Raw genomic sequence first — 20523 nt, 5'->3', positions numbered from 1 at the left:
GCTCCATTGCAGTGATTTTAGATTAGAATACCCCCCCCCCCCCCCGCCAATCATTTTCTTTCTCTACACCCCACTTCACCAATCTTAAAAATCTTCTTTTCCTTGGGGATCCCTGGGTGGCTCAGCGGTGTAGCATCTGCCTTCCGGCCAGGGTGTGATCTTGGAGCCCCAGGATCAAGTCCCATGTCAGGCTCCCTGCATGGAGCCTGCTTCTCCCTCTGCCTGTGTCTCTGTCTCTGTCGCTCTCTCTCTGTCTCTCATGAATAAATAAAATCTTTTTTTAAAAAAATCTTCTTTTCCTTGTCCTTCACGGAACTTTATTTTTATCTTACACTAATCTTACATTTTACAAAGCGTTCCTTTATTCTGAAAGTGACCCCTCTGTGCGGAGTAGGTAGGTTACGCAGGACAGCTGCATGTTCCGTTACCTGCCAGGGAGCAGCAGGTAAGCGCGCAGAGCTCCAGGGGCTGCGCTCGGGCCACTCCCGGCTCCTGCGACCGCCGCCCCCCCTCCTCCTCCCCAAGCATCCTTTGTCCCCGAGCATCCCCCGCCCTGGAGCTCGCTAGAGAGAGTTCCTGCACGAAACCCAAACACTCACTGCCCTGCTTGTTTTCAGAGGACGCTCCTGCGGAGGGCCACCCCGCACCCAGGAGAGCTGAAGAACATGAAGAAGACCGTGGAGAATTTGCGGAACGACATGAATGCTGCTAAAGGACTGGATTCAAACAAAAACGAGGTCAACCACGCCATTGACCGAGTGACCACTTCTGTATAGAACTTCACCTCCGAATTTTACCTCCCGTGTCTCCCCCTGCTGTCCAGACGTCCCCGTCTGCTGGCCTGGCCGGGAGCCTGGCGCGGCCTGGGTCTTCCCGCAACGAGGGCACCTGCGCGTCGCTGCCCCGGGCCCGGCCGCTTGCTGGGCCGCTGCTCACCCACGGAAGTGCCTTATGGGGCCCTCCGCCCGCCGGGAGCCGCCTTGTCCCCGACCTCCAGTCCTTTGTCCGGAGTAGAATACACTACTGTAAACAGCTGACCTTTGCTTCTGTCTTTTGTTGGGGTAAGGGAGCGCAGGAAGGGGAAATGTGTTTATCCTCCTCCCCCACCCCCATAAAGTGCTGGGACATTTTGAGCTCAAGTTCTCTTGGACCTACTGATGAGACAGTGTTTTATGTACGGGGAATAATTGATTCTTTAAAAAAAAAATCTTTTTGGCAGCTCAGATAGTGTACATTTAAAAATTTTGTATAGGTATTTCATAGCAAAAAGAAATGTGTATTTCTTTTTTTGTTATTTTATCTTGGAAACGGTACATATTTTAGTATTTGTGCAGACAAAAACAAAAAAAAGCAACAGTCCTAAAGTATTTGTTATCACTTGTACCATCCACTTGTGCCTTACTGTATCATGAATAATGTCAAACCAGTTGTACACAGTGGCATCCTTGAGCAGTGAGATGAGAGACTAGGAGTGTGGAACTTTTAAAGCGAGTTGGATTTTAACCAGTAATGTACCTGGTGGATTTGTTTTTAACCAAAAAGAAGAGTTATCACCAATTTGTACATTTTATGAGTTGATTTTTTTTTTTGTAAAAAAAAAAAAAAGAAAAGAAAGAAAAAAGAAAAAAGGATGAACCAAAGGATTAGACTGCTAATACTTCATTTCTTACACTTTAACTCTTTTATGAGTGAGTCTCTTATAATGAGTGCAGTGTCTGATTGTACCTGCTTGGAAGGTATATGCCATTTGTAAAATAAAATAGAGCAGAAAAGCACAACAGGAGAAAACTGGTATAGAAATTCAATTGATAAATGAATTATGTACTGCAAAAGAAAGTATGATTTTTATTGAAGAAAGCTTTAAAAGTTTTATATTGATATAAAACCACAATAAAGCAAAATAACCATATTAGAAATGTTTGCTATCTTTGTTAAGTGCAATTTAATTTGTAAATAGAGTTTGAATCAAAGTATAACAAATCCTTGCTTCAAGTTTTAATTTTAAATCTGCTAATTTAAGGGGCATGGGGGGTTATGTTTTGGTGTTTCTGTTGATTTCTTTCCCTTTTTTTTTTTTTTTTGTATAATGTCATAAAAGAGAAATGAAAAGTGCCAGTCACTATGTGGTATCTAGGAAAATCATGATATTGTTGGTTTTTTGTTTTCTCTCTGTGAAATAAAATCACCCTGGAATTAACCATACAACTTTTTAAAATTAATTATCATCTTGCATGTTCAGATGGTGGCAAGTTAGCTGATTCTTTGACAATGCGCTCCCATCCATTAAATATCTAAACTACTGGTCAGTTTTGAGTTAATTGCTTGCCCTTTTGCCACACAGCACAGACTCCAGAAGTGCCTTCCTTTCTGGCTAATAACTTCGGGTTGTGGCCGCCTGGCCAATTGGACTCCATAGAAACCTGCTTTCAACCAACCAAATATGACAACTTTTATTCCTGCTATGCATTTACTTACTGGGTTCACTTTGCTTTTTAAGTTGTGTGTGTGTGTGTGTGTGTGTGTGTGTGTGTAGGTTTAATCAATTTATTGAGTTGGCACTACCATGACAAGTAAGTGGGTTTTGGCTAGTCAGTTTGACACCTTGCTCCTCAGTCAGTGAGTACCCATTTGATTTTCTTCCATTTTAAGATTTTGGCATATTCTGCTTTAGGCCTGTGAAGATGATGCCACTAACTCATGGACTGATAGATAATAAGCAAATTGGTTTTATTTAAGGAGAGGAATCTTGGTGCTAAAGAACAAATAGAACTCGAATGGTGTTTGTTCATTTTCATCTGAAGCCCACCCTTCACCACTCAGTTATCCTGGCCTTGGGGGAATGTAGTGGACAGAACACAGGGTGTGTTTAAACTTTCTAGGGAATTTTATGTAGGTAATTATCTGTTTCCTTTGGCTTACCTTCTTTACTACGCATTCACCTGTTTTGTTTCTTTGTTGTTTTGTTTCCAGTTTTTAGTATTTTGTCTCCCCCTTCCTGGACAAGGGAAAAGTTACTATCGTTTTACTTGTTTATGACACTACTGTGCCCTTTACCTTCAGGGTGTGGAGACCAGACTGACCTCACCATGGAAACAACATCAACCAGAGTTCCAACTCAAGAACATGCCAGACTTTTCCAATGAGGCCTCTCTTGCTATTAGAAAGAAAACATAATTATGTGAAAGGATACCTGTCCCTGGTGAGGCTAGTGCCAGAATTTCTTGACCTCTTCCTAGCGGAGCACTGCTGGCCCTTCCTTCAGGAAAGGGAGGAGTTCTTCACTGTACGGCCAGCCTGTTTGTCTTGTGGGAGTGACAGGTGAAAGCAGGAAAGATTATTATGACCTCTTCACCCACTTTTTTTTTTGTAGCCCCTTATTTCCTGTTTTTAGCAAGGAAATTATGCCTAAGTGGCTAAAATAGTAAAAAAAAAAAAAAAAAAAAAAAAAGGTTGAAATAATGACAGTCGGTGTTGGAAAGGTGGTACAGGTAAGAAAACTAGAACTATTTGCCTGGATATCATGGTTTTTTTCTGGAAAGTTTGAAGGCGTGGTCCTGGCCAACCCAATTTTCTATCTAAAAACTTCTTAGCTGTCACAGGTAAGGAAGCACAGGTGGAGGTGCCGGGCCCAGCCTTCCACAGCAGCTCTGCATCCTCTTGTGAAATTTACCACACCCAAGAAGACATGCTTGGTGGGTGGGGTGGAGGCTGGGAAAAAGTCTGCCCTCGTCCGAAAGTTCCTCTGAACAGCCAAGTCTCACTTGTAAAAGTGACTGACACCCCTGGTGTGGGCACGCTGGTGGCGGCAGTGACAAGGCGGCACAAACACTGATGAGGGACAGCACTGGAGCTACTTATTCATAGATGGCAGTCAAGGTTATTGTAGCCCAGTGACATTGTGGAGAGTTGAAATGAAATTGCTCCAGCAATTAGTACCAACTCACCCAAATTTCCAAAGAGCCAATTCAAAAACTACAAAAAGAAAAGAAAAACAAAAAACTCCAAACTTTTTATTACAGATAGTCAAAAACACACAAAAGGAGAATTATGTGATGAATCCCCGTATACCTGTCACTCAGCTTCAACAGTTAACAACCCAAAACCAACACTGAGCTGTTTTAAAGGAACCAAATTATGGTTTAAAATACATCCATACGGGCCCTAGGAGGCTCAGTCGGTTAAGCATCTGCCTTCAGCTCAGGTCATGACCCCGGGGTCCTGGGATCAAGCTCCATGTCGGGCTCTGCTCAGGGAGAGTCTGCTTCTCCCTCTACCTCTGCCGGCCACTCTCCCTGCCTGTGCTCTTTTGTTCTCTCGCTCGCTCTCTCAAATTTATAAAAATAAGTAAAATACATCCATAAGAGGACTGCATAGTGAAATAATTTAAAAACTCAGCTTTCAGGTAGGGCACAGATATGCCCATTAAAGTAGCACTTTGGAATTAAAGGTTCTGAGAACATAACCCAGCACTGGCATCATATAGATACGGGTTCGAATCCCAGACCTGCCACGTGGCTTTGGATGAGCTACCTTAATGTCACTGGGTACCTCAGGTCCTTCATCTCTAAAATGGGGCAGCAAGACCTCTCACAGGCTTAAGTGGGAGACCTAACAGGAAGTGGGTGGCTGCTATTACTACAGGTCTCGCTGTCATTCAGCAGTGTTATTAGCAGCCCCACAGTCCCTCCCGTGGAGCCAGCAGTATGTGATGACGATGGGAATGTTCCTCAGAAATGAGGACACCATGCTGGCTTTCTGGCAGAGAAAACTTTCTCACCTGTGGTCTTATATAGAGACCCCTCCGGTTATGTAACTGGGGAGGGAAATCTTAAATTGTCATGTTGGCTCACTTAATGGTGAGATTAACAATGGTCTCAGAGAGCCCCCCCATTGTAACTGTACCAGCTAGCTCTCCTCAAGTTAATGCTAGTTTCTACTAGAAAGCATTGAACATCTGACTGAGAAAAAGCATCTCTGCATTTCTACACAATGTCCTCGGGTTCAGGTCTCTTGTGCTCATTTACTGTCTTATGTCTTACTTTATTTCACTTTGATTGTCATTATTTCCTCCTTTTCTGTCTCCTTTCTCTCAAAGGGAGGCCTCTGAGGCAGGAGGGGCAGGTGGGTTTAAGAAGTAGGTCATCCATGGAGAAAAACCTGGATAAAATAAATGCAGCCTGAATTGAGGAGTGTAGAGGACACTCCCACCTTGCAGGAGCTTTTTCTTTTGAAAAGCTGACAGCTGGCGGGAAAGGGAAACCGACCAGAAGAACCTGATCTGGTTACTTTTGTTCAGCAGGTTGTGTGGAAGGTTGGAGAACTTTTGTAGCCTCACAAACTGCCAGAAGGACAGTGTAATTTTAAACTGGGACAGTGGGCAATCAGCGTGACGAGCCAAAGCTCTTGAGTTCTGACTGGGTAAGAATCTGACCCGGTTGATCCTCCAAGGACCTTCTGAGGCATCGACAGTTAATTTCTAAAGCCAATAATGAGCTGCCCCTTGGTGTAGTGATGTGGTAGTGACGATGGCCCTGGTTACTGAGCACTCAGCAGTGTGCCACACAACAAGCTCACTGAACACAGTCTGTTTCTCAGAACAACCCACTGAGGAAAGTGGTGGCATTTCCATTTCACAAAGGAGAGAATTAAGATTCAGAGAGTTTTAATGACTTTCCCATGATCAAATCACACATGACAAAATTGGAATTAAAATTCACATCTCCGTTGACTGGAGCCCATGGTCTCGATTATTGCTTTCTTTTGCTTCGTCCCCCCAAGTCAAAATACAGTGAACCTGTGATTATATTTAGAATTGTATTTCTCATTATGGTGATGGTTCTAATTTGAGATTATTTAAGCCTACATTATGGACAAAGACTGGCACCGAACCAAGTGAAATTTAGCCACCATTTATGTAGACCCGGGCCTTCACTTGTGTTCATTAGCCGGGATAGCCAGTGCTGTGACGGACTCTATACCCTCCAACCCTCCCATTACCACTGCCCCCCCCCCCGCCCACTCCATATTATATTGTTCTTGGTAAGGGCCATGAAAACTTTCATGGGATCTTTGTCCTACCATCTCAAACTGTGTGCAACTCTCAAGAGATGGGAGATAAATTATTTGCTTAGAGGGAGACCAGAAAAAAAAAAATTGGTATGTTTTTTTACCATTGATTGAAGTGACAGTTTGGTAACCAGCTCTCCGAGAGAGAGCTTTAACATGTTCCAAAAATTGGCAGTTAGCTCTAGAGTGAGCTAATTAGTTAGGAATGATTTTTATCCTCACTACCTTTAATAGCCTACCCTTGGAGAAAAGACAGATACACACGTGGAAATCAATTGTGCTGCAACTTGACCTTAATGCCATTTAGGGGAAATAAGAGAGGTGACTCATGATTTATTATTTAAGATCCTCCTTTTAAAAAAAGAATTGTTGTGAAAGATTTGACAAATAATGATTACTCCCATTTAGGAACTATCATTTAATCAAAGAAGCAGAAAACAGGAAGAATGGAAAACTTGTGTGACTAAGCAGTGTTTCATTTTCTTCGAAACTGTCTCTGCCACCCTGGCTGTAGAAAGAGAGGACTTTACAGGCTCTACGCGGCAGGAAAGCCTGCTTGCACCAGGGCAGAATGCAGTGGTGCCACATACCCGATGCCACATTAAATTGAGTCTACAAACGCTTCTCTTTTAGGTCTTTTTTTCAAAGTAAGTCTTCAGTGAGCTCTTACTGCTCGTATAGAGTTGCCCCCAAGAACCCCTATGGGAAAACACAGACAGCATATAAAGGAAGTGGGCTTTCCTGGGGCTGGTCTGTTCCTATCTGGCCCCCTATCATCCTGTGTTCATCGTGTTCACACACCTGACTGCTGCTTCCCGCCCTTCCTTGGCGGGAGGGGTGAGTGCTTGTTTATTTAAACTTCCATCAGTACTGCTTGGGAAAACAAAACAACACACTTACTTGTCTGGGCATTGAATGTTCTTCCTGAGTTTTTGTCCTGCCCATTGGCCTGGAGGCATGATGGGTGGGGCGAGTTTCGGCGTTGGTTTGGGAAGTTTCGAGAACAGGCTATGGGTTGGGTCTGTTAGGTTGGGGTTACTCTTGGTTTTCATCATTTTGGAACGTCTGAGGGTCAGAGAGCATTGCCATAGATGGTTCTGGGAGTTCTCATGTTCTGGCTGTGCCTCCTTCTCGAGGGCAGATGCACCTGGGCAGGTACTTCACACAGCCCTGACATGCTGTAGTCCTCCATCCGCATTGTGTTCTCGCCTGGACACCTGGAAGGAAGGTGTGCAAGCCTAAAAACATCACCAGTTAGATACCTGCTTGATGTTGACTCCCTGCACATTAATGAGTGCAGGTCTTCATTCCCCTCACCTTCGCTCCCATCCTCCCCACCCCACCCCCAGCCCCCTGCTGATGTCAGCCAGCAAATGGAGGTGGTGTGCCTCCAGGATTGGATTGAAGCTGCCCTTTGGAAGCTCAGGGTTTGTCACTGGTGGTAATTTGGCCCTGGGCCCCTTGCCTAGCTGGTTCCCCATCTCCAGTACAGCAGTGCCATGCAGCACATAGGTTGTTAGAAGAAATGATATTGACAAAACAAGATGAAGCTCTTGCGTGTGTTTTTTCCCCTTCTATTCACAGCAATACGTGATAGGAGTGCATTGCTCTTTGAATAGCTGGACATCAAGTGGCTAGAAAAATCAGCACCCTGGCTTCCCTGCCTCCTCCCTTAGCACCTAAGCATTTTGTTCAGGGCTGCTCGGTGTGCCAAGCCTATTCTTGCTCACTGTCCTCTAACCCGGCACCCACTACAGTATCCCCTCTTCCTTGGAGGCAGTATGTGCAGTGGTTTCAAACTTCAGCACGTGTCAGAGCCCCTGGGTGGCTGGTGTTAAAGCAGATTGATTGCCAGGTCCCACTGCCAGCATCTCTGATTCGGTAGGTAGGTCTGGGTGGGGATGAGAGACTGCATTTTGAATAAGCTCTCAGGTGCTGTTGTTGTGGTTCAAGGATTATACACAGAGAACCACTGCTTTGGTGTATGGGGATGCGCAGAAGCTGTGGTTAAGCATAGCTGGATTTAAATCTAATGATATAATGTTTGTGAACTTGAAAGGGTTTTCTTCATTTCCCCAAATCTCAGGCAGTTTATCTCTACAATGGGAATAATATCTACTTCAAGATGTTTTAGAGAATTAGATGACAAAAATAGCACAGAGTAGGCTTTGGGTAATTACTAGCTTTTTTTGCTGTCCTGAAAAGAACACACAATTGTTCCCTATGGAGGCAGAAGAGCACTCTCTCCTCTTTTGTGGAGTTCTGAATGTTAAGGATCCTCTTATTAACATATACAAGCTAATGGGAGTAGAGGAAATGTTAACAGAAGTAGAAACTACGCTTACCTGTGGGTGAGTGCCCCAGGGAACGCCTGGAAATGCTGATGGTCAGACAAGGTTAGAGATTATTAGCACTTCCTGACTTGCCTGATAGAGGAACCATGTCTTACTCATTTGTGCCTGTGTTTGACACTGCAGCCAAAAATTCCCAACCCACAATCTGCTGATGCATGTGGGCTGTCAAGAAATCTTCCAGATGCAACATCTGAATATTTCAGGATCTCAAATTTCATTTGTGTTCTTCATGCCTTGCTACAATCATTGTAATGTCCTTAGGAGATGGAAATCAAGTTGCTCTATTTCAACTGTCCCAGGTTTTCACCACTTTCTCCAAATCCATTATCCTCCTCCTTGTCATCTCAAGAATGGTCCTCAAAATGGATCGCTGGTATGGAAATATACATTAATGTACAAATCAGTGCATAAAGTTTAATCCATTTTTGTTGACTAAAGCAAAATTATCTCTACCATAAAACAATTATCCTAAAGATCTGAATGGTAGTGCCAATCACTTATCACATAATTTCCAGGTAAGTTGTGCATTTTTAGGCCTTATTCAATGTATGATCACTATCTAAATGATAGCCTCCGCTGAGCCAGGATTTCCTCTGGGAACAATATTGAACTGTTTTGATAATATTCCTATTAAAATATTCAAGTGCAGAGGTCCTTAAACCATGGCTCACTGCCTGTTTTCGTAAAGAAAATTTTGTTGGCATATGACCATGCTCGTTTCTTTAGAAGAAACCAGATGGCCCTTGAAGCCAATAGTACTAAGTATTTGGCCCTTTATAAAAAAGATTACAGAGATTTCTGCTTCTAGTCAATGGGTCCCACCTCATGCCTTTTGCCACCAGAGGGTGCTGGATGTACCACCAGCTTATCACAGCCAGACATCTGCCTGTCTGGACACCCTGGCTTCCCACGTGCCAGAACTCAGAGAGGCTGTACTTGGTCCCTGCTGCCAACAGCATAACCTGTCCCACCTCTTGCTCTGCTCACACTGAGATCTTCTGTGACACATGCCTGGGCCCACCCCTTCTCGACTGCTCGGGGGATGAAGCACCCATCCTGGGCCCCTCAGCACCCATCCTGGGCCCCATTACAATTCCAGTCTTGGCTGAACAGCATCATTACATGACTGGTAGTTTCCATAGATGAAATTCTTTAGCATCTCGAAGGAAGAACTACAGTATATTTTTTAAAGATTTTATTTATTTATTTATTTATTTATTTATTTATTTATTTATTTATTCATGAAAGACACAGAGGTGGGGGTGGGGGCAGAGACACAGGCAGAGGGAGAAGCAGGCTCTATGCAGGGAGCCCGATGCGGGACTCAATCCCGGGTCTCCTGGATCACACCCTGGGCCAAATGCAGGTGCTAAACCGCTGAGCCACCCAGGTATCCTCAAGAACTACAAGATTATAAAAATTGTTAAGATAGCACATTTTTAAAGATTTATTTGTTTGAGAGACAGAGAGAGTGTGGGGTGGAGGGAAGAGGAAGAGGGAAAATCCCAAACATGGAGCCTGAACACAGGCTTAATCTCATGACCCTGAGATCATGCCTTGAACTAAAACCAAGAGTTGGATGCTTAACTGACTGAGCCCCGCCCGGCCCCCCATGAGATAGCACATTTAGATACTGTCTAAATGGAGTAAATTCAGGCTTTACTCCATGTAAACCTTGATCTTCAGTACCCTTCATAGGTGCCCGGTTCTTCCTTTCTCTGCCAAGGTTCTCGATGAGGAGACCTATTCTTGTTCTCTCCCCTTCTAAATTCCCACACACCTCTTCTGCCGGTGCTGGGGGCACTCCTTCTCCAATGCACCATGGAAACTACTCTGACCTGGTCTCCATGTTGCCAATCTGGTAGACATTTCCCTCCCAGCTTTATTGAGATATAATTGACATATGGCATAGTGTGAGTTTAGGGTGTACAAAGTGTTGATTTGATGCATTTATATATTGTGACATCATTACCACTGTAGCATGAGCTCATCTGGACACTTTGATTCAGCTCTTGCCTTTCTAGACCTGTCTACTGCATTTGGGTCTGTGGACAGCTCCTCCCCCGGGGAACTCTTCAGTGCTTTTCAACTTCTTTGACTGCAACTCGGTTTGAGAAGGAACTCTCTGTATAGCAACCCAGTAAATGCGTGCATATACGCAGCTGAAACTAAAGTTTCCCAACATAGTACACAATAAATTCTGATATTTCCAGTTTTATTTTTTTTCAGTTATAGTTACAACTAAGTAAAACTGATTTCATGGCTCACTAATGGCTTGAATCCTTATGCTTTTGGTTCCCCTGGCACTCTTCTCTGCTTCTCCTCATATATCTCTTACCACCCTCTTTGGTCCCCAGAATTTTTGATACTCCCCAGTGTTCTGCCTCCAGCTTTTTCTTCCTAACTTATGTATTTCCCCGGGGGATCCCATCCTTCCTATTCATGCTACAGACTCCAAAAATCCGTCTCTATTCTGGAACCTCAGCACTGTGCTCCTACAGAAAATGATGTTGGCCCCAGGTTCCATTGCCAAGGACCCATACTGGGTCAAAATAAGGGGAGACTGGTCATCATGTTGAAACTCATGTACCTGCATTTGATTTAGGACAAAGCTAAGAGCAAAGCCAAAGTAAAAAGTCAGGTGGGTTTTCTGCAAGGATCTAAGACAGAACCAGATTTCCGCATTGTAGAGTTCCAATGTACTCTTCCCAGTGTTCTCTTTCTGTACTCTATTGTTAGAAGTGAGTCACTAGACTCAGCCCACACTCAAGGGAAATCATCCGGCTTTATCATCAATATGAGAGGAAGAGATACTAGCTCTCCTTTGCTGAGTGACTGCTGTTATGTGTCAGGCACTGTCCAGGCTGCAGGGCATACACAAGTTCCATTCAGTTATAATTCTCACAACACTATGAGCTTCGTGGTATTATCCGTATTTAAACGATGAGGAAATTGAGGCATAAGTCAGATAATTTACTTGCTCACAGTGACAGCTTTTATGTTTGAACCAGGCTGGTTTGATGGTTTCAATAGTCACTTCCCAAGGCAATCTCAGCCCCCACCATTTGCAAAACTTTTCAGATCAAATGCCAGATGGGGCGGCGATGTAGAGAGATTGAGAAACGGAAGTACAAGCTGCTCCAGTCCAGTGTAGCCTCCTGATTAGTTCCCTTAGGCTCCCCTGGCTCAGTTAACTGTGGCAGGGATGACAGAGGGAGAAGTAAAATGGGATGAAAATGGCTGATGGGAAATGAAGCCCCCCAGGAAACTTCTTAGAGGTTGTTTAGCATCTATGGTATAGTCAACTGCTATGAAGCTGTGCTGGGGGAGGGTGGGAGGAAGGGAAGGAAGGGAGGGCAAATTGAGATGTAGTGAGTGTTCATGAGAGCTAACTGGATGAGGAAGGCGTGGTGACCAGAGGAGACTGGGTTTGAAAATAGGACACATCGGGAGAGAAAGAGGATGATTACAAAAGAAGAGGAAATAAATCTGCATAACTGACAGGACATTTATGTAAAGTAACTTTTCAAGTGTGTGTAGTGTTTCATAGTATTCGTGCCCTCTTGGAAGAGAGAGAATATGTCACCATGGAATAAGAATCACATGTGAGTTTTCTCTTCCCTATTAAAGATTCAGGGAAAAAGCCTTACTCAAACTGGGGCATTTCAGTGGAGAAGGGTTATTTTCCCTGCCTCGTGACAACCTGTTGGGCCAGGTTTCTCTATTATATTTATATGTTGTGTCAAGTTAATCACTGGGGACCTCTGCCTGCTTCTCACATTGACAACATGTCAGGCAGAAATTGAGGATTTTCCAGAACTATGGCTGAGCTCAATTCATCTGTTAATTTTCTAGACTCTCAGCTCATCCCTTCTTCTGAAAACTGAATGTTGTAGGCACTGTTTTCTATTCTTATGGCTGCTTGTTACTCTGCCTTCTGCTGTCTGAAATCTTTTCCCTATACTCTTAAGGGGAAGTAGGAAAACCGATTTCCACATGAAGATGTACTAAAAATCACTTGACTTTTCCTGTTTGGTTTACTATGGTGAGTCCCCTGGAAATTGACTCTGAGATGGAGATGAGCTTACAGGAGATTTACTGGGGAATGTTCTCAGCAGCAATCCTGCTAAGAGAGTGAGGGAGACAGGATGGGGCCTTGGGAGAAGCTGAGCAGCAATGCAGTTGCAACAGAGGTTTCAGCCCATCCAACTGGGTTTGGAAGCCCCAGTGAAGCAAGAGGTAGGCTTTTGTACCTCACAACCAGTAAGTAGGTGCTGCTGCCTCTGGAAGGGATGCATAAGCTTGGGCAAGGCAGCTCTCATCAGTGGAAATCAGCTCCTGGGGATGGGGTAGCAGGGGGTAGACTCGGGGGTGAGCAATCAGCAGACGCTCACTCAACAGCTGGGCAATCTGAGGGGCATCTGTACTGCATACTGCAGTACCCACTACAGATGTGCTCCAATGAATTTTCTGAGTATTTGTACAATATTAAATATTGAATAATTTCTCTTCTAGGACTAATTTTTTAACTCACTTTTTATTAGTATTTATTATATCTCATGAGAAGAGATTAAGAATCATTGACTTTGGGGATCCCTGGGTGGCTCAGCAGTTTAGCACCTGCCTTCGGCCCAGGACATGATCCTGGGGTCCCAGGATCGAGTCCCACATCAGGCTCCCTGCATGGAGCCTGCTTCTGCCTCGGCCTGTGTCTCTGCCTCTCTCTCTCTCTCTGTCTCTCTCATGAATAAATAAATAAAACCTTAAAAAAAAAAGAATCATGGACTTTATTAGGTACTATCCTGACTCCAAACACCCTAAATTGTCTTCTGAGCCTGGAGTACATTATATATATAATAAATATTTATACATAAATCCCCTCTTTCTGGTTGTTGCATATTTTAATTTCTAATTCAGTGAAAGCCTTCCCTATCTTCCACCTCTTAAATCAGGAGTAAGCCACTGGTGATACATTTTGTTCTAATAGTTTAGTTAATCAAAGGGCTGAAGAGGTTGGGTTCTTTTATTTTTTTCTTAGAGAATGTTTAAAAAGGAAATTTGAAAAATGGCAAACTGTTGCACCATCTCATATTTCCTTGATTTCCTGCAGTCTCTGTTTTTCCATCATTAACTTAAAAAAATACAAAATCAGTGTATACAATTCAGCATTCAGCTAGAGATAACACCAAGAGAAATAAAGCAGTGATTGTTATTCACTCTGCTAAAAAGTTTTAAAGGGCATGGCCCCTTTGATTTTCATCAAATATATATGGTTACATTTTGTGTGCATTTCAAACAATACCATATCAAATTAAGTCTCATTTTCCACACATAAAAGAGTGAACAATTTTAATCACCCCCTAGCCCCATCCAAGAAAGCTTGCCAGCAGAGTAAATTGGAGACTAAATTTGTGCTATTTTCATTTCATGGCAAAAGTTATCTTGTAAACAGAAATAGCTGCTCTCTTCATCACAATCATGTGAACCATATTATGGTTTATGAGCATCAGTACTTCTAAAAGGACTTTTCCTGTAAGAAAAGTTTGGCATATTTCTTAAACACCCTATAACAATGTTTGCAAGCATTTATTACATGCTGGTCCTGGTGCTGGTGCTGGTGCTAGGAAATATGCCCCCGAATCAAAATTCAGAACAGAAGATATAATAAGACATTGTGAAGAAGGCCAACAGCTGCCTTTGTAATGGAGGAGAAAATTCTCTGCAAAATATTAGTACTGATACTTAGAAAATATAAGGCAGCAGAAAAACAGATCCACTTTTAGATTGGCAAAAAAAACCCCCACAAAAAACAAAAAAAAAAAAAAACAAAACCAACCTTTATAACCAGAAAGGATAATGGAAAACTGTTGGAGACATGGCTGAAATATCAATCCCATCCTAATGAGGCCCTGAGTTTACAGTGCTTGTCTGTGTACACTTTCTGGGAACACATCTCCGTAATTTGAATTTATTTCTATGGAAAAAGTAAACTGGAATTATGTGAGTTTTGAAGTATATGAATCTTCAAGAATACACCTCTCAAAGTTAAGCATCAGTCTATCTTAAAGGGTGTGCTTTTTCTGTTTTATTTTACTTTGATATTTCTTTCTTTTTTTTGTGTGTGCTAATCTCATGACCTATAATTGACTTTGGGCTGTTAGTAAGGGGAGATGAAGCAGTATATCAAGAAAAGTCTACAGAAGCAAGGAAAAAGAATGAGGAAAAGGGAGGGATGTGAAGGGAAGGACAGAAGAACTTGAGAGGGTCTATATGGTGAGGGGATGTGTTGGCTACAAGAGGAGAAGAAATACTGCTAATGAAGCAGCAGCCATCTGCTAGGTGAGGCCATCCAGCCAGCCAGCCAAACCTGGGTTTGGATCAGGACTTAGCTCCTCACTGTGCAGCTGAAGTTTGCCAGTCAGTAAACCTGTGTTTACTGAGTTTCTGCTATGTGCCGGGCATTGCCGCACACTGTAGATGATGGTGAATATGCCCTTGTGGAACCTATGCATCATGCTGTTAGCAAGAATTTATTTATTTTTTTATTTTTTAAAAGACTTTATTTATTTATTCATGAAAGACAGAGAGAGAGAGAGAGAGAGAGAGAGGCAGAGACACAGGTAGAGGGAGAAACAGGCCCCATGTCAGGAGCCCGATGTGGGACTTGATCCCGGGACTCCAGAATCATGCCCTGAGCCAAAGGCAGGCGCTAAACCGCTGAGCAACCGAGGGATCCCCTGTTAGCAAGAATTTAATTGAAGAAAAGATGCAAGGGAGATAGAGAGCATGTTATGGGAGGATCTAGAGAAGATTTTATTAACTAGGTGACAACATAAGACATGAAGAATTTCCTTGACTACCTCAAGACTCCAAGTCTCAATTCTGTATCTGCATCATGAACGTGATGGTGCTTATTACACAGGATTCTTGTAAGGATTGGGAAGGAGAGATGTATGATTTGGTAACATTTTACTTGGGCCCCCAGGCTGTAGTCTGCTGACACTTGCCCTAGACCATCCATGCATGTTTACTGTACTATGGGATAGACAGGAACATCTGTCTGACTTAAGCCACTGTGTCAGATGTTGAAGCTGCTGTGCCCTGCCCATCTCTTGAGCTTCTTCTTCAGGCACTGTTTAACCTTCTGAGAAGTTTTTGTTGGTACAGCTCCCTCTGGCTGGAGTGACCTTTCTGTCACATTCCCTCTGGTGCACTGCAATCACCTATCACAGGTTAGGCCTAGAGGCTCCTTTCCTAGCCAACTCTGCTAACCTCCCCCAAATAAGAAATGAACTGCCTGTGAGCAGAGACCGTATGTTGTTGTTTCCATTCCTCAGGATCTAGCACAGCAGAGCCTCTATGCCTGCTTGGCTGAGTGAGTAACCCTTCTCTTCCTATAAAACAGATAACATTTATAAAATCAGAAAGCAGAACAGACCACTTCAGTTAGAAATAACCAAATGAAGTCCACAAACTAGGTTTATTTATATTTTATTTATTCATTTTCATATTCTGCCTGTCGTGAAATCCCCTAGTCCTCTGAATCAACCTGTGTCTACAATTAGACTCCTTCCTATGTATTGACTCAGTTTTGCACTGACACCTGCAATACTCTTCCTTGAAACACTACTGCCCAGACCATGTCCTGCTTGGATTCTCTTACTCTTTCATTTCTGTTCCTGCATTTTCTCAGTAATCCCAGACACCTGTCTAGTTTCCTTGCTCCTTACCTGGTGACGCGGAATAGTAAGTGAAACTTTTGCCTGAGAACCTAAGATGACTAGCATGCAAATCAGTTAAGAAAGAGAGCATCCAGCTTGGAGCTGGATGATGAATTCCAAACCTCATTCCCACACCAAGGATGAAAAGTACTGGAAGAGCAGAAAATGGGGACTTGCTTGCAGAAGGAGTTGTGAGAGTGAGTGCCCCCCTTCTCCCACCAGCAACCTCCAAGGAGAGAGGTGAGAGTGCTTGCCTTCTCTTCAAAGTCTGCAAGAGGGGCTTTAACAAGACCATCCCGGAGAACTAGATATGTACCTCTTAGAGTCACAGCATCAGAACCAACTGAAGAGGGCACTCCCGGTGGCGCAGCGGTTTAGCGCCGCCTGCAGCCCGGGGTCTGGTCCTGGAGACCCAGGATTGAGTCCCGCCTCGGGCTCCCTGCATGGAGCCCGCTTCTCCCTCTGCCTGTGTCTCTGCCTCTCACTCTCTCTCTCTCTCTGAATAAATAAATTAAAAAAAAAAAAAAAAAGAACCAACTGAAGAGGGACACACTCCTGAGACAGCCAATGGCCTAAGACCAGATAGGCAGCTGATGAAGGAGATGCTCTTGGCTCCAGGTGGACCTGACCTTCTAGAGTTTATCCTGACTTTTCTCCTGGACAAGATCCAGGTGCAAGCAAGAGGCAGATGCAGCATGGGCTCACCTCAGATCTTGTCTCAGAACATCTGGAAGAGCCCTTTCAGCTCAGCACAGAGAAGCTGAAGATGACATCTGAGTCCTAGGAGCTTCAAGCAGTCAGCCAGGTAGAGATTCATATGCCCAGCCCCAGAGAATTTCAGCGAAAGTCCACATTGATGGGCCGATTGCCAGAACACCCACAAAAGCACCAGTGACAAAAATGGTGTCACCAACCACGAGCCCAAAGTGCACGAAGCCACCTTACAATAGTGCCAGTAGGGGGAGAGCTTTCCCTCCCTCTCACATTGCCTACTCCCTCTTACAGGTGTGGCTCCAGCACCACAGGGGTGGTGGAGGGCTTCAGCGCAGGTGAGCAGGCTGGCAGAGGAGGAGGAGATGAGTTAGGGGAGCAGGAGGAGGGCTGCTGACCTGCCCTATCTTCTGTGGGCTGGCATCCTGCCCAGGGCCAGGCCTCAATGGAGAAAGGTAAGCAGGCATGTCTTCATATCTCGTGCTCATTTGGACTCTGATGGGGACCTGGAGTTTCCAGTTTCTGGATTGAGGATGTTTGCATTAGCTATGAATGAGCAGAAAAATCAGAGGAGAAATGGGGGAAAGCCTGTTTGGTGCCTGTGTTTCCCCCACATCAGGCCTGATAATTAAATCAGTTAAAAATTTTCCCACTTATATTTTTAACTTACAAAGACTGTGCAATAGTTATTATTTCCAGTGATTTTTTTTTGACAAACTTGAAAGAAAATTGAGAGGTGAAATGATTGGCTTTTTAAATTGAAGAATGAGGGTGTAGTTGCTAAAAGTAAAGAAATATCACACAAGGACATTAAAGATTGAGCTTACTCTGTCATTAACTACATCACCACACACTGAACTAATATATTTCACAGTTCAGCTATCTCTGGGATTAGGAATCTGTTATTTTCCATTTCTGCTCTGCAGCCCTTTGGAGAGGAAAACAAACAGAATCACTGGAATCTATTCAGTTGGGGGAATCCTGTGGAAATACAGGACACATTCTACTTAAGACTGAAACCTCCTGAAAAGGTTGGCTTTAAATTTTGTGTCCTCCTTAGGGAAGTATCTTAATTTGAAATTCTTCTTAAGCCAAAATGCCACAGAGGATAAAATATCTTCAGAGTTTGCCATAGCTGGGCTGCTAAAAGGAGCCAAATGGAAGAAAACTGGCACCTGGAATAGTACGGGTGAGGTCTGCAGACTCCATAGGTGTGGGAGTGACAGTGACTGTGGTGGCTGTGACATCACCTTCATTTTGCCACAAATCATTTGCAGAATGACTTTCTTTCACAACCAGGTATGTGTGGCATAAATACTCCCATTGCTATGGAAATCAAAATGGGCAAGCCTTGGTTTCAGGGACCTGGTGTTCATGCTTTCTTCAGCTGCAGTCTCTGACATTCCTTCATCTTCCTTCTCCTCATGTAGGTCCTTTGAAATTAATTGTCTAGCTAATTTAATATTCCATCCTTCATTGCAGTGAAGCTTCCTTCCTTTCCTTCTTTTTTTAAAAGACTTTATTTATTTATGCATGAGAGACTCAGAGAGAGGCGGAGACACAGGCAGAGGGAGAAGCAGGCTCGCTGCAGGGAACCCGATGCAGGACTCGATCCCAGGATTTGGGATCACGACCTGACCCAAAGGCAAACACAACCACTGAGCCCCTCAGGTGCCCCTGAAGCTTCCTTCCATTTCAAATTGACACTTGCTTTTTTTTTTTTTTTTTCTTCTTGTTTTTCAGGTGGGAGGTCACTATCCTCATCTTCACTGCTCTCTTGTTCATGAACCAGATACTTTGGCTGCCAGCATTCAGCAGCAGCACCTAATTTCTTGCCTAAGGTCAGCCTTCAGGGATTTCTGGGTCATCTTCATCATCACACCATACTATCTATGGTAAGGAGGGATGGGTTCATCTATTTTCATGAAACCACAGTCTTTGTCTAAAGCTGGATATGTCACCATGATGTTCATTTCATCCCATCTCTGGGATTTTTTACCCAGCTCGTCGTGGACACTCTTGCTGGGCTGTGCAGCAAAGGCCACCAGATGAGGTTGAGGAGCTCTTGTTCCTCAGGACTCCGTTGATGGGCCCATGAGCAGTGGTCCAAGGCTCTGGGCAGTGGGGGTTGGGCTCAGCCTCACTAATTGGCACCAGATCCAGGAAGGAAACGCGAGCTGCTGCAGAGCCCTCCTGGGGCCAGGGTGGCTGCACCTGCTGTCACGGAGATGCCAGAGTCAGGGTCACCCCACGACAACCCCCATGCCAGGGCCGACTGGGTGGGGCTGGCGGCCCTTCACACACCCTTTGCTACCAACACTTACCTGCCACTGACTCCTTCCTTTTCATCGCTGTGTAATGCTCTGTGGTATGAAAACATCAATTTTATATGTGAGTTCTATCCTTGATTGAGATCAAGTCATTGACATTTTTTTTTCCTCTTATAATACGGCTACTATGATCGCTCGAACATGGCTTCTGCAGAGCAGGTTACAATCCTTGGAATATGTCACTAAATGGTAAAACGTAAGCACGTGCAATTTTACTAGGTGACACCAAGATGTTTTCCAAAGCAGTTGTTCCAGTTTATAATCACACGGGCAGTATATAAGAGTTCCCACTGTGACACATCTTTGATTATCATTAGTACCATCAGACTTTACATCTTTATCAGTCTGGTGGGTGTGAAGTGGTACCTAATGATACTAATTTGCATTTCTCTGGCTAGTGCAATGTCTAGCTTAATAAGACTGGGCATCTTTTCAGGAATTATAGATGTTCTTTTTTCCTCTTTTGTAAAATTCCTGTTCCTGTCTTTTGTCTGCTGTGTAGGTTTTTTTTTTTTTTATTGTGTCATAGATGTTCTTTATTTGGAATCTTTTAAGTGTATTGCAAATACTGCCACCCAGTTTGTGCCTCCTCTCTTCACTCACTTTGTGATGGCTTTTTTTGTTTGTTTTTTAAAAGTTTTTTTCTTGTGATGGCTTTGATGAACAGCATGAACAGAAGTTTTAAAATTTTGATGTTGTCAAATATACCAATGCTTTCTTCATGGTGTATATTAAGAAATCCTTCCTCCGAGGTCATAGTCTCTTTTGAATGTCAAAAAATTTAGCATTAACATTTCAATTTCTTAATCTGTGTGGAGTGTGTGTGTGTGTGTGTGTGTGTGTGTATTATGCTCGATCAGTTAGATATTTCATACCTGTATAGGGATACTGGCAGTAGGATATAGGAGAGGAAGCACAGCACAGCCACGCATGTCTTCGGTGAGAGTCCACCCTGCGCTCCAGTGGCCATTCTTTAGCCTCCTAGCAACAGGACAGATATGGGGAAGGTATCACACTGGCTTAGAATCTCTAGGTTCCGTAGGAACCAATAAGTCTTCTAATTAGGACATAGTTAGTGCTGGCAAGGAAAATGCCTAGTTAGAACTTGTATGGTGTCAGGGAAACTTCCCACAAGATACTAATGGTTCATTCACAGTCTTCCAGAACAAATATATTCAATCAGGGGTAATTTGTTATCAAAGCATTGCTACTTAGACACACAGCTGAAATTCTACCTCTGTCAGGTTTCAAGGGAAACTGGAGACAAAAGGTGACCCAAGGTCAATTTCCCACAGACTGTGTACGTGTGTGTGCATGTGTGTGCATGAGTGGGGATCTATT

At 43.7% G+C, this 20523-nt stretch overlaps 1 protein-coding gene and 1 long non-coding RNA gene across 14 annotated transcripts in view; one reads left to right on the top strand and one right to left on the bottom strand.

Moving 5' to 3' along the window:
* The window catches only part of LRRC1 (leucine rich repeat containing 1), a 129506-nt gene extending 127301 nt beyond the window's left edge, over window positions 1-2205 (top strand). For all 4 annotated transcript variants that reach the window (XM_077903635.1, XM_077903638.1, XM_077903637.1 and 1 more), the window contains exon 14: window positions 618-2205. In XM_077903635.1, the coding sequence (XP_077759761.1) occupies window positions 618-776 (159 nt within the window). In that variant the 3' untranslated portion in view covers window positions 777-2205. The remainder of the gene's footprint in view (window positions 1-617) is intronic.
* A 1775-nt stretch (window positions 2206-3980) lies between these two features.
* LOC144317348 (uncharacterized) lies at window positions 3981-20165 on the bottom strand. 10 transcript variants are annotated; one of them, XR_013383316.1, is made up of 4 exons: window positions 20058-20165; window positions 8412-8790; window positions 6956-7283; window positions 3981-4321 (listed from the first exon to the last, which is right to left on the bottom strand). It is a non-coding gene; the product is annotated as an uncharacterized LOC144317348 (long non-coding RNA). The 10 variants fall into 10 exon arrangements; XR_013383312.1 differs by lacking the exon at window positions 3981-4321 and adding an exon at window positions 5637-5794 and having other exon boundaries at window positions 6967-7283; XR_013383314.1 differs by lacking the exon at window positions 3981-4321 and adding an exon at window positions 19177-19364 and having other exon boundaries at window positions 6039-7283; window positions 20058-20164.
* Between the last annotated feature and the right edge of the window lie 358 nt (window positions 20166-20523).

Source organism: Canis aureus, chromosome 7 (genome assembly GCF_053574225.1).
Source record: "Canis aureus isolate CA01 chromosome 7, VMU_Caureus_v.1.0, whole genome shotgun sequence".
In the NCBI taxonomy this organism is placed as follows: Eukaryota; Metazoa; Chordata; class Mammalia; order Carnivora; family Canidae; genus Canis; species Canis aureus.
This window is presented reverse-complemented; position numbering and strand designations above follow the sequence as displayed.